The 14,684-nt window shown below is 35.0% G+C and overlaps 1 protein-coding gene across 5 annotated transcripts in view; it reads left to right on the top strand.

Moving 5' to 3' along the window:
- Window positions 1-13,323, top strand: part of Exoc2 (exocyst complex component 2) — a 205,587-nt gene extending 192,264 nt beyond the window's left edge. For all 5 annotated transcript variants that reach the window (XM_047557921.1, XM_047557922.1, XM_047557923.1 and 2 more), the window contains 5 exons: window positions 2,580-2,635; window positions 4,405-4,527; window positions 9,600-9,661; window positions 12,351-12,410; window positions 12,952-13,323. In XM_047557921.1, coding sequence (XP_047413877.1) covers window positions 2,580-2,635; window positions 4,405-4,527; window positions 9,600-9,661; window positions 12,351-12,410; window positions 12,952-13,045 — 395 coding nt within the window. In that variant the 3' untranslated portion in view covers window positions 13,046-13,323. The remainder of the gene's footprint in view (window positions 1-2,579; window positions 2,636-4,404; window positions 4,528-9,599; window positions 9,662-12,350; window positions 12,411-12,951) is intronic.
- The last annotated feature ends 1,361 nt before the right edge of the window (window positions 13,324-14,684 follow it).

Genomic DNA, 14,684 nt, shown 5'->3' with positions numbered 1-14,684 from the left:
CAATCTTTTATATTTTAAATATTTTATTGTTGTAACTCCAGCATTGCCTGGGGGAGGGGGAAATAAATGATGCTTTCTGAAGTTCCTCATCAAGCTGGTGTGCCTTTTTTTAGAGGTCTTTGTTTTCATGCTGTCTGACCCTTACTGGCCTGCCCTGAAGTCTGAGTAGGAGCCCTGTTTTGTCCATTCTTGGAACCATATATTTCCTCTTCACTTTTCCCAATATCACCACTTACCCTTGAAGCAGTTGTCACTTGTGTGGGGGGAGAAGGTATTTCCTCTTTTTCTCTCCTGTCTGTAATGAAAAAATCTCCAAGAAATCCAAAGTTCTCTAACTTATCCAAAGTGCTTCCTACAATACATTATTATCCATGTGGTCAACCTAAAATGGGAAGCTTGATTGTTTTTAAAATTTTCTATCAGAAATATGGTTCTTTTGGTTAAGAGGTTTTTTTCAGATTTTCTCTCAGAAATATGGTTCTTTTGCTTTTATTCTTATAATTCACAGCTAAGTCTTTAGAATTGCATTGACTAATTTAGTTTTGTCCCTTTTAAAGGGTGTTTTATTAGTAATGCTTAGTCTAATGGTTTTTACCAGGAAATGTTTCTCCTATTAAGGTCAGAGTGGGAGTTGAGTTCATAGCATATGATGTCACAGAGCATGTGATATTTTCTTGGTTGATTCTGAATTTCATTTTTGACTTTTTAGTCACCACTGTGGCCCCACTTGTCATTTACATTTAAGAATTTTAAGAATTAAAAATTACCTTCATATTTCTAGGCACCATTGCTAGAACACCAAGAACTTCCTGACATTTGTTCTTATAGTGCCATTAACAGGACCCTGATTTTCATCAAGTCTAGAGACCCTTGGGTCCTTACAGCATCACCAACCTAGTATTGTGCTTATAGTATTAGTGACTTACATGTTAGATACACAGATATATAAATATATATGAACTAGTCTTCCCCAGGAATTGCAGTTAAAAGGCAATAGACATGAGACAGTGATAACAGACTTTGGAGCCAGAGCGGGCTTCCATGCACCCCATACTAATTCTGTGAGACAGTGGGTATCAGAGTAGGCCAGGACCCCTGGTGCCCTCAGTGCAGTAGGGAACAGTGTAAGGAAACTCTGTGGTGTGACTTTCCTTGACAGGAAGATTGCTGATCTGGTCCCCCACGTTTGTTTATTTACACCTTCACATACAATAGACTCCTTGTGTCTTCCGTCCTACCTCCCACATAAAACTTCTTCCCTTAACAATTATCCTTTTTTTCTCAGGAAGAATTAATTTCTGGATTACACGTAATTACTCTTCACTCAGCTTTTTCAGCGATCCTATCAGCAACATCTGAACCTTCGTCTCATACAGAAATACATATGAAATTGGCTTTTCAAAAGAAACACAGTGCACTTATTTTTATAGCATAGTATATGGCAAAAATCAAAATCCAGATATGTATTAAAAGTCTACAAATGCCAATTCAAAACATTGATTTTAGTTCATGATCTCTTTCTCAACTTTCCTAAATATTCAGAAGTGTGTATAACAAACATTCTGAGAGATTATCCTTAATGCCATTACTGGTAATATTCATGATTTTGCATACAGAACATTTTTTCTTATGTAGTGGAAGTATTCTCAGGGTGTGCAGTTAATTCTGGGTGTGCATTCTAAAATAGTCCATCTAAATGAAAGGTTTTTGGAGTTACAATAAAATAGCATTTTGTTCTTGTGTATTTTCTAGAAAAATAATAATCATGAAAGCTGTTAAGGAGCCATGTGAATACCTGTCTCATGCATTATCCCCTTTAATCCACATTACAGCATGACAAGAGAGGGTACACTTTTTATACTCATTTGATAGAAAACTGGAGCTCACTGTCTTCTCTCCAAAAGCCACAGCTATTAGGTGTTGAAACTTGGGTTCGATTCAAAATAGAGTAACTTTAGACCCTGTACTCATAAATCTGGTGAGTACTACTATTGAGTGAAGCAGTGCTCTTTGATCCTATACCTAGAATCAGAAATCTTTATTTTGTCTGGGCATAAACTTGCTTTACAGAATCAGATTCAATGTGGTTTTGTGAGAATTTTCTCCTCAGAGTGATTCCTTAAGATTAGAATAGTCAGTCTGCATAATAATTCGAATTTTACCTTTGAAAGTTAAGTGCTATGATATTTAACGTATATCTTATAAGCCTTAATAAAATCTACCTTCTGTCCTCTGTATTATTATTCATATTTGTGAAGAAATAGGACATTTATTAAAAATTTTAATTTTGAGGTCAAATTACCAATAGTTGATAGAGAACATATAGTGATAGAAATGAAAAACAGTGAAAGAAAACTTCTAATATAAAACTTCTAATATTTTTTAAAAATGACCTGTTTGAAAATAATCCTTTCACCATTTGGTTCTCAAAAGGAAATTGACAGTGTGGTGTTACTTTCTGTTTCTCTTCAGAACACTGTAAGGCAGCATGCTGCACAGTGTACACTCCTGCCAGCAGGGGAGAGGACTGGCTTGTGTTCCCACTAAATGCTTTTTCACCTCCCCCTTCTTGATTTCAGGTGTCAGAAACTATTTAAAAGAAGCATTGGTGAATATAATTGCTGTGCATGCAGAGGTAAGCTATCATTAGATGTTCCTAAGAAATGTGGATGACTAGGAAAAAAAAGAAAGTGGAAAATTTGATGATTTTAATGGTGATATCTTTTCTTCCCCTTCAGGTATTTGGATATAAATAAAATAAAGCTGAGCTCTGTGTGTGTGTGTGTGTGTGTGTGTGTGTGTGTGTCTTTTTTCGAAATTATATATGTTTTCTCTGATAACTAAAACTAAATTCAGTAATATTGGAAGTTCCAGAAAAAATAGAATGGAAAAAGTATTTTTCCTTTAAAGAATGTTAAGTTCCTTAACTTGGAAATTTAATTATTCTTTTGTTAGCCAAAATAAAAATAAACATTTATGTTTCATTCATGTTGCAGTATGAGCTCACATAGTGCTGGAGATTTCAGAAAAGCAGAAGTTTGTTAGAAAGACAGACTCCCAGGGGAATCTGATGTTAGAATGAGGCAGATAGTCTCAAGAGTGTAGGTACTTGGAGATGTTGCTGCTTCTGGTTCACACAGAAGTTTGCCCTCACTTGAAGTGTCGCCATCTAAAGCTTCATGTTAACATCTTTAGTTGTGGAAGAGAGCCCTTTTGAGGAACATTGAGCTACCACCATTGTACCACAGCTGCCACCATTGTCACCACTGTGACGACCTGTTCTCATTCAGTCGTTTCATAGTCCATTACTCACTGCTTCACCAACACTTTCAGGGTGGCTATGGCTCACAGACTGATGGGAAGCCAGATAAAATGGGGCAAAGCAAAGAGGTTACCATTAGATAATTACCACTGTTGCTCAAGAGCCTCCTCACCTGTATGTATCTAAATAGGTGTTTCTAGGTTTATACTTGCCTCCTCTATCCAGAAGTTTCTCAGACCATTGAGGTAAACTTAAAAAAAAAAAAAAAAAAAAAAAAGGGAAGCAATATAACTTTAAGGCTTATATGATATAACACAGGCAGGAATTTATCACATTTGAGATTTTATGAAGACTATAAGAAAGCTCTTCTTCTTATTAGCTTCCTTTAATATTAAAACAAATGAAACATTGTAGAAATATTTTGGTGGCAGGTGAGCAATAGAGCTGGGAATCTTGTCCAATGCATAATAGAGGACCCAGCACGTAGGGTTGTTTGTCATGTTCTAAGGAGTTTAACCCAGGGTTGTTTTTGTATTGTTTTGTTGAGTCTGGTATCACTCCTGTTATCCAGGCTGGCATTAATCTCCTTGGCATAAGTGATCCTCCTACCTCAGCCTCCCAAGTAGCTGGAATTACAGGCATGCATCACCATATAGGGCTCAGTGATTATTTAAACTATGGCAAAATATTTATCCAGAGTGTATTTTTCTAATTTCTTCTTTAGAAATTATTTCTTGTGAAAGGGGTAGGAAGAGGAGAAAAAACTTCAAATCAAATTTTAGTTTATCAGTATCAACAATAACTTTCAAAATTATAATTGCCTATATTATATTTTTAAATAAGATTATTAAAAATATGACTTAGAGCTGGGTTCAGTGAGGCAGGAAAATTATAAGTTTGATGCCAGCCTAGGTGATTTAGCAAGACCCTGTCTCAAAATAAAAAATAAGGAAAGAACTGGAGAATATAGCTCAGTGGTAAGAGCCCCTTTGGGTTTAAATTCCACAACCAAAAGTAATAAGTAAATAAGAAAACTTAGGGGTTTTTGTTGTTGTTTTGCATGTTGCTTTGATTTTAACAAATTCAGGCTAGGAAAATCCCCAGAGTGCATTATTTTTTTCTCATTTTAAATCTCCCATCAGGTGTTTACTATTTCCAAAGAATTGGTGCCTCGGGTACTGTCCAAGGTGGTAGAAGCAGTTTCTGAAGAGCTAAGTCGACTGATGCAGTGTGTTTCTTCCTTCAGCAAAAATGGAGCATTACAGGTACCAAAAATTCAATTTCATGTTGAAATTTTATTTTTATTTAAAATATGCAAATGTATTTTAACTTGTCCATCTCATGACATACAGGTAGATTTTTTTCAAATGTCTTTACTAATTGCAGATACATCATATTTCTTACATGAGCCATATCTATTGAGGCCTTGTAAGTTCAAGTTTCTGTTTCAGTCATTAGAGCAAAACCTTAAACACTATCAAGTTTTAAAATTATCTGAATGCAGATCACTTCAAACTTTTGTGATTTTTTTTATTTTATAGGTGTCTTCATTGTATTCAATTTTATAGAAAAATTGTAGCAACCTATTTATAAGTCATTTCAAAGCATTCAATGCAGTATACATAGAAAGCACTAATAGCTGTCTCATATTCCATTGATTTATGTCCTACTTGTTTAATTTTATAATTACAACAAATACAACTGCTCTAAACAAATCAGTTGATTCTTGGTGTGCATGTAAAACAACTTCAAGGAGATCAGATATACAGGCATATGGGAGAGAAGCTCCCTACTATGAGCTTTTTGTGTACCTGGAGCATTGGGAGGGTATTATAGAAAAACAGTGGCAGAGTATTTCTGTCTAGAGACCCGTTACCATTTCTGTCTTCATTGAAATTTTTGTCTCCAAGAAAGACAGGATTACAATTTTTTTTGTAACAGATTGAGTTCTAACAGTGTGTTCTTAGCTATCAAAAAAACTCCTATAGCTTTGGGGTTTTGAATTGGTGAATATTCTTGATGTGTGGAAAAGCATAGTACACAAAATGATCTCAAACACAGAGAATGGGGTGTCTGAGTACACAGGACCCTGGAAGGACACATCCTACTGAGCTGTTTGTGACCTGATTACTTTTATGTTTGTTTATGTTTTTGTTTCCTGTAATACACATACTAACTTTCAAAAAATAAAAGCAATTTTAAAAACCTGAAAGGAAAAAAATAGCAGTTGCAGGCTGGGTTTGTGACTGAGGGTAGGGGTCCTGGATTCCATCTTCAGCACAGGCACACTCACCAAAAGACAAAACAAAACAATGGCAGTTCTCCTACTAATGGCTGAGAAAGCTTCTCTCAGGCCAGCCTTTTAAAGATAATGTTGTAAATGCGAATAAGATCTAATTTGTTAAAATTTACTAACAATAAAACACCTGAAGACACGATAGATCAGCTATAAGTGAGTGAACAGATTCTTGAGGAAATGGCACATAAATGAATTCTCCAATTTTTATGGATTTTAGCCTGACAGTAGGCCCAGGGTTACCAAAAACTCCAATCCAAAATCTGCTCTTTCTGGTTTAAAGAATAGGCTTTGGGGCAGCCCCACCAAAAGGAAAGTGAGGGAAGTATCCCAGAGAGCAAGAAAGCAAGTGCCACAGATTCTGTATTCACATTTCCTAAATTCTGTTTAGCCATCTATATATATATATATATATATATATATGGTTAAACTCAACTCTAACCAGCCCAGCTAAGGCTAGAAAAACTGAAGTAAGAATGAAACTGCTACCCAAGAGCCAAGTGTGCTTAGTTTGAATCCAGACAAGTTAATTGCATTCTAGAACAAAAATTCAACTCTTTAGTGACATATTATAGAATCCAAAGTTTCTATAACAAAACATTCACAATGTCTAGGATACAAATTTAAAATTAATTAAAATTGACAAAACAGGAAAGCATAACACAAAGAAAAGAAAATCAACAGACCAACTATAAGATAATCAAGTTGTTGGAATTAGCAGACAAGAATTTTAAAGCAGCTATGTGCAGTGATATAAAGGAGAATATGCTCATAATGAACCAGTAGGTGTGAAATATCAGCAGTTACCCTAAAAAAGGAATTAAATGGAAATTTTGGAATGGAAAAATAAAAGTGAATGAATTTTTAAAAATCTACTAGAGGGGAATAGCACACACAAAATAATTGGAAAAAAATAAAAAGAACTCCAGGAATTCCTGGGACAGTGTCGAAGGTTCAGCATACATGTAATTAGATTTGAAGGACAGTTAGCACTGAAAGGATGACCAGGGAAATGAAAGTTCAGATTGCAGAAAGATACCAGTAGACATCCACCAAGATGAAGAAAATTAAAGAGTAACATTACCAAATGTTGGCAAGAATGTGGAGGAACTGGGACTCACACATTGCAGGGAGTATGAATCACTACAACTCCGGGGAAAGGTCTTGCAATTTTTTTTAAAACTAAACATATGAATACCTTATGACCCAGCCATTTCAACCTTATGATGACTAGAACTAAAAATATATGTCTCAAAAAATAAATAAATAGATAAAATTTAAAAAGCATGTTCTAATACTCATAGAAGTTTTATTCAAAATAACCCTAAACAGGAAACTGTCCAGGTGTCCATAGTGTCCATCAACAGAATAAACAAACTGCAGTATGTTCATACAACCAAATGCCCATTAGCATTAAAGAGAAAAAAACTACTGATAAATCTCAGGAACATTGTGCTGCATTCAGTACATCAAGGAAAGTTAATATGACTGTACAAGTAGTCACTATCAAATTCTTTAGAAGTCAGTACATTTGGAAAATTTTCATAATATTTTTGGGGAAAAGAATAGACAACACTTGTTAATTTAGTTAGAGGGAAATCTGTTACAAAAACCTATACTACGTTAACATTTGCTACCAATTTTCCCTAAAAATTGGATTTATCAGCCATTTGATATTATAGTATAAGTTGAAAGATCAGGATTATTATGATTAGTAGATAAATTGTGTAGTATTGAAGGAAGATTCAGTAACTACTGTGGCCCTCAGCAGTCTTAGAATAATAACAAAAGTTTGCCCTCTGTGCAAATTACCTCTGCAGTCCATTTACTCAGTGACTAAATCCCACAGACATACAGCAGGCAAAGGTTGAAAGAGAGATATTAACATCAGATGGAGAGTTTTCTTTGAGATGCACATGTCAGACTACTGGCTACTATAACTGTTCTACTCTCTGACATTATGAATCCCTCTTAGGGAGTGGGCCAGGCATTTTATATTTTGAAAAAGTTCAAGTCAGTCTAAACTCCCCCCTTCACCCTTTCCTGTTAAGAATGACTGTTAGACCTTCCTTCTCTGGAACAGGTATCTTAGATAGGATGGGACAATATCCAGAACCTTCCCCAGAGCCAGAAGAGAGTGAGTTTGGCTGTTATTTTAGTGTGGCATTTTCTGGCTTACAATTATATATGTATTATTTAAATAGCTATAGCTTTTATAATTGTCATAATTCATAGGTTAATTGAAATACCCTATCACTTTGATTGAATAAAATATCTACCTGAAGATTAGTTTTACAGCATTTTAATCTGTCTCCTAAGCTATTCAGCTAAACATTCTACCATATTTTTTTCTCTTTGGTATTTTCCTCTAGGACTGTTTGTAGTTTTTTTGTTTGTTTGTTTGTTTTGTTGTTGTTGTTGTTTTTTGCCTATACTAGAATTTAAGCAGTAGAGACAAAAATTATCATAAATGCATTCTAATTTTACAAGCTCTGCAAAATGAAGCCAAACAAGTGCTTTCCAAACAGAAAGTCACTGAATAAAATGTATCTTATATAAATTAACTATGCCTTTTGCTATCCTTTTACATTTCTTACACTCCTGAGAATAGGGTTTTTTCTTTTAAATGCCCCCCAACCCCCACTGTTGAGACAGAGAAGTTAGAGAAAGCAGTGCAAGGATGCACAGTTCTGGAGCTCCAGGGAACCCTGGCTTATGTGTCAGGTCACACATTTATACTTTGTATAGAAGTGAACCCTAGGTTGACTTTTCTTTCTTTCTTTTTTTTTTGTTTTGTTTTGTTTCATGCAAATATATTCATGCAGTTTACCTATTATATGAAAAGAATACACAATACACAATTTGGTGATTTTTAGTGTATCTGAAGAGTAGCCCAGTCATCAGCATAATCAATATTCATTACCACCCAAAAAAACCCCAGACCCATTAGCCATCACTCCCACCATTTTTTTATGTCTCCTTCCCCACCACAGACAGCCAACAACTTTCTACCTCTACGATTTATGTGTTCTGAAAATTTCATATAAATGTGTATGGCATGCATTGTCTCACACAAGAGCTTTTGGGGAATACTTCATTTCAAAACCATAACAACTCCTATTTTCTTCTACGAGTTTTGTAGTTTTCCCTCCTACATTTGGGTCTACCATTTATTTTTAGTTAATTTTTATACTAAAGAAGAAATTCAACCTCATTATTTTGCATGTGAATATCCAGTTGTCCCAGCATTCTTTGTTAAAGAAACTCTTCTTTCTCCACTGAATGGTCTTGGTACCATGTTGAAAACCAATTGTTCATAAATGTAATGGTTTATTCAGTCCCTCAGTTCTGTTCCTTTCATCTCTGTACCTGTCATGTGCTGATACCACACTGACTTGATTGCTGAAGCTCAGTAGTAAGTTTGAAATCAGAAAGTATGAGTGCTCCAAATGTATTAATGTTTTTCAGGATTGTTTTGGCTGTTTTAGTCCCTTACACTTCCATATGAATCTTAGGATCAATTTGTTAAATTCCATTTTTAAGAAAGCACCGTTGTGATTTTAATAGGGATTGCATTAAATCTGTAGAGCGCAGCTTAACTTTTGAGAGGAGACAGTATGCCTGGAAGGGCATAAGCTGAGGAAGCAAGCCCTATGACTTCCCCCACTGTGGGGGAGGGGCCCCTCAGGGCCACTGTCTCAGAGTTTCCTTCCTGTCACCACCAGACTATCAGGCAAATTACAAGTCAGATAGTAAATACTGATTGCTGGAAAATCATTGCATGGTTTGTACTTTTCATGTGAGGTATCAAGCTCCTTGTCTGTACATAACCATACTTGACTCAAGTTAATTTTGGCTAAAAGAAGATCTTTTTGTACAATTTCTTTATACAGATTTTAGAAAGTCTTTTGCAATTAATTATCACCATACCCACCCTGTCCTATGGTTAGTAGACTGGAGAAACTGTTCCCCTCGGTACTTGTACATATTTGATAATCAACACAACTTCCTATTGTGTCTCTGTCCTTTTTTAATCTTTAGGCAAGACTTGAAATCTGTGCTTTGAGGGATACTGTGGCCATTTACCTGACACCTGAAAGCAAGTAAGATGTTAAGTGTTCTCATGTGGCTCTATTTTTTTTTTTTTAAAAAGGTTGTTTTACTAGTGTATTATGTCCTTTGTAAAGATGGCTGATTAAAGCTCATAAACTTGTGATAAAGCTTATATTTGATCAATTTTTTAGCTAAACAGTATAAGCCTACAATAAGCCAAGTACTCTCCAGGTCACTTCTTTGTAGTACAAAATAAAGGGAAGGGGCTAAATAATAATTTATGCATTTCATTCATTACTGATAAATCTTACTATCATAAATAATATAGCAGAGAATTACATACTTCTTAAAAAAAAAGAGAATAAGAATTGAGGTTTCTTCTATTCATAGTAGATTAGAAGGACAGCTCAAGTGTTGTAAATATCAGCATAAGAGGAAGCCTTGTGGTTTCTCTGCAAAATTTTGTAGTGGAAATTTTATGATAATTTTTAGCTGTTTTGAATGAAAGTCAGGATTTCCTACCATTGAAATATCAGTAGATGAAGTGAAACAGAGCTAGTATTTGCCCTTACAAAATTATTTACCACACTTGCAATATTACCTAGGAAATACTGGATTACTGTGACTGAGAAACCGAGTTGTATGCAAATCAAATATTTAAGAGCACTGTAATATACTTATTAATTCATTTGTCATGTTGGTAAGATGGCTTATGCCATCATTCTTACTGACATCATTATACCTGAAAAGACTTAAATTTTTTTTTCTTATTAAATGAAGTTAGCTTCTTATTCCTGATTGTCATGGCTTACCAGAATTCATTTCTAGAAGACTCTCATGTTCATGTATAACCACACCTTTTCCCAACCATCATTTTTTCTGCTCCAAGTGCTAGATGAGAGCACCTAGTCCACATCTGCTTGTTTTGAGTACCTATTTTTCCCCATGAGCTAAACATTACAGAGGCCAAGTTCCTCATCTAGAAAAAGAAGATAATACAGGTTGAGTATCCTTTATCCAAAGTGCTTGGGATTGGAAGCATGTTGGATTTAGAATTGTTTTTTATTTGTAATATTTTCATATCTGTAATGAGGTATCATAGGGATGAGACCCAAGTCTAAACATGATATTCATTTGTTTTATATATACCTTAAACATAGCCTGAAAGTAATTTTATATAAATTTTTTAATATTTTGCGCTTGTGGCATAACGCTGGTGCTGAAAGTTTCAAATTCTAGAGCATGTTGAATATCAGACTTTTGGACTGGGGATGCTCAACCTTCATCCCCAGGCAAAGTTTTAAGAAGATTAAATAACAAAATGTATCAAGTTACCTTCGAAACTGTTAGTGTCTCTACAAATAATAGGTAGTATAACTTTTATTATCATTTTCCATCATTATATTCACAGTGATAATGAAGAACAATAGTATTACATTTCTCTCAATTTTTTTTAGAAGAGGTTTATAAGAAACAAGATGATGGTGGAGATAATAGCAATGCCTTCCCATCATCCAAGGAAAGAGGAGAACCAGTTAACTTTTGGGAAGGCTACTGAGCGTGCCAATAAGCACCCCTTCCAGTCCCTACCCCTGTCTCTTCCAGTTACAACCAAAGATTCCCAGTGCCCATTTTTATGACTTTATTGGAACTTCTCTTTCTCTTTACATGTTTCTGTAACACCTACCCCTTGTTTAAGAAACGTTGCTCAAAAAACGTACTTAGTGGTAGATTGATGAGGTGTTTTATAACACATCACAGACCACCTTAAAATAGTAACAATTAATTTATTTCCTCATTAGTCACTAGAGATTTGAAAAGCCTCAGAACTGTTCCTTAGTGAACAGTACATGTTAGTACCAAATATTTTCCCCTAACATGTTTTTCATTTGGTTCAGTGATTTTTCTGACATTTTCTACTTGAAAAAGTTAAGCATATCAAGCTGGGTGCAGTAGCCAATGCCTGTAATCCCAGAGACTTGAGAGACTGAGGCAGGAGGATCACAAATTCAAAACCAGCCTCAGCAACTTAAGGGGACCCTGTCTCAAAATAAGAAATAAAAAGGGCAGGGGGTGTGATTCTGGTAAAGTGTCCCTAGGTTCAATTCCCTGAATACCAAAAAAAAAGTTAAGCACACCAAATAGGTGGGTTTTAAATGTATTCCTTTTACCCTTTTCATAAAGAAATGATATTATATTTTAAAGTATATAAACATCTCTCCATGTTCCTCCAGATTTTAAATATAATAGCTAAATCCTATGAAGACCATGTTTAGTTATTATATTGACTGTAAATCAAGCCCTATACCATTGCAATACTATAAGCGTCCTTGCTTGTGTAATATTTTACAAGCTTATTCCCATTTCTTTGTAGTTCTTTCCTCTTGTACCTGTTACTTTATCTGTAGTTCAGTTTTGAAAAAAAAAGATCAGTTTTTTAGAACATGTCCACACTAAGCCCACATCTCCCATGAAGTGTTCTTTTGTTCAGGCGATGTCTCATTTCCCAGTTGAGTCTTTCTGACCCTGCTCCTTCAAAGCCTCCATCTAGTAACCATGGCCTCACTTTTGCTTTCACTTTTTCTTTTCTGTTTTTCACTTTTACTTTTTCTCATATTTCCACTTGCTTCACTGCCTATATTAGTTTCTCTATGTTTAAGAATTTTTAAGTGATCCTCTTAATTGATTTCCCTTAGAACTCTGAATTGTTTGGGCTTCAGTGTTATCCTTCTGTTCCAGGTCTAGTTTTAAACAGGCCCTGGAAGCCCTGCCTCAGATTACAAGTGGATCAGATAAGAAGTAAGTTCTCTGTACTGTCTTCAGAAGCTAGTTAGCTGTATTGAACAAGGTTTTGTTATCCAAAGAACCTTTAAAAAGTGATGCTGCTGCTGATATGAATTTAAGGAGGAGTAGTATTTAATAGCTGCACCAAGTTACCTGTACCTTGCTTGTCTTTCAAGTGATGGAATAAGTTAAGAATTTTATTTTAGGTTTAAGATAATTTAGAAATTAAGTTTTTTTTCTAGTTTTAAGTGACTGAAAATGTCAAAAGAAATCTTATTTTACTTATTCTATGTAATATATTATTGGCTTATATATTTAAGACTATAATAAAGAGGGCAGAATAGTAAAATGCAGAACTTGGTGATTTTTTTTCTTTATACCAGCTTCCTTGATTGATTTGTTTCTGTTCTTAGGAATAATAGATAGTGATTTTTTCAGCTTCTTTCTAAAAACAACAGCAGAAGGCAGAGTTGGGCAAGCTGTCTTCTTGCGTGTTTACTTGGGTTGCTAGGCCATCCTCACTGTCAGACTGTGAAATAGTGTCTCCTCCCTGCAGGTTACTGGAAGAGCTGCTGAACAAGTTCAAGAGCAGTATGCACTTGCAGCTTACCTGTTTCCAAGCTGCTTCTTCAACCATGATGAAAACATAAATACCTGCAAAAAAAAAAAAAGGGCAGCTCAGAAAGATAACAAGTAATAAGACTATTCTCTTTCCTAAGTGCCCTAAAGGTATTTGGTGTGTATAAAGCACTAAGTTTGCAATTTCTTTATCCCCCCCCCCCAATCAACTTGGAAGCTTAGAAAGATGTTAATGTATGTTTTATCTCAACCAAAATGACAGTATTTGAAATGCCCAAGCAGTACTTTTTTTTTACCTTTTTTTTTGGTTGTTGTTGTTCTGTTAATAAGGTCCTATATGACTATTTGGCTTTTTTTTTTTTTTTTTTTTTTTTTTTTTTTTCCCACTGAGCTAAATGTTTCCTGGTGAGTGTTCTGGGAGGAGCAGCTTCTTTAGGGAATGTTTTGAGATGGTACATGGTGTGTCTGAAAGCATTTCTCCATGTATCATTAACTAGACTTTTAATGTCAGTGGTTTATAAGACTCATGAAGAGATTGATAAGAAATTTAGAAAATTATAGCTAGACATCTTTGGAACTTTATCCTAAACTGCACAGCTGTACTTTAAAACCTTATTTCATACAAATGACCCTATATCTCCTAAATCAAGTGAGTTTGGGGGGAATTTGTGGTCTTCCATTAAAATATTATGTAATCAGGATATCTTTTTGTGGTCCATGAATTAACTTTCCATTTTGTTGTCCAACTTTTATTTTTCATAGTACTTAATATTCAGCACCTTTTGCAAATTTCTTCTTGTTGTTCTCATTCACTGTTTTTGATCTGATGTGTGTGATGTGTCACTTAGCTTCAGCATGTTGCTGGTCCCTGAGGACCTCTGTGTTATCTCTCATGGAATGTGGATGCCAGACTCCGTGCCAAACTTGTAGGCACTGTCAGGACAGCATAGTCTTCAATGTCACCTAAAGAACAAGCCAGTCACATGAGGACAGCTGGCACTCCTATTTCTTTCTACTCTAGTGATTTACTTTCTCTACCACTTCTTAACCTTTGAAAAATCTTAACCCCGGAGCTGAGAGGATGCTGCTCTGGCATAGTCTGTGTTTTCCAAAGATTCAAGACACCCCTGCGTCAGCAAGCAGTGATTCACTACTGACTGGGCTTACCAGAGTAGGCTCAGGTCACTGTGACATCTCTCAAAGCAGCTTCCCTCACCTAACTCCATTTTATCCTGTTTCAAAAAATTGTTTCCAATTGTAGTTTATTTGCCAGGGTCTTCAAAATTTTCTATGGGTTATATACAGTCCTCTTTTTCAATTCTGAAATGAATGTCTTTGTGAATACAAGTAATTTTAGAACATAGTATAGTAATATACAGTATTATTTGGAATAAGTAAATGTTATGTTTGTTAATTTGGTGTTTGGGGGGACCCACAATAACTGGAAGTTAAAAGTTTAATGTTTTACAAATGTGGCCTGATAAAGCCATGAAAAAGTATGCAGAATGTTGTTTCTCCTGAGTGTGTTAACCATTGTATCTAGCATGACTGTGAATTAAATTATAAGACTGCAATCCTGCATGTTTGTGTTAAATATCTAGTATAGTACATTTGGCCAGTAAAGAATCTATCTTCACTCTGAGGTATACTTTAGTTAACATTTTTCCCTAAGTTTCTTTATTTCAACATTTTCATTTGTTATAAAACTGC

Source organism: Sciurus carolinensis, chromosome 7 (assembly GCF_902686445.1).
Source record: "Sciurus carolinensis chromosome 7, mSciCar1.2, whole genome shotgun sequence".
NCBI classification, from domain to species: Eukaryota; Metazoa; Chordata; class Mammalia; order Rodentia; family Sciuridae; genus Sciurus; species Sciurus carolinensis.
This window is presented reverse-complemented; position numbering and strand designations above follow the sequence as displayed.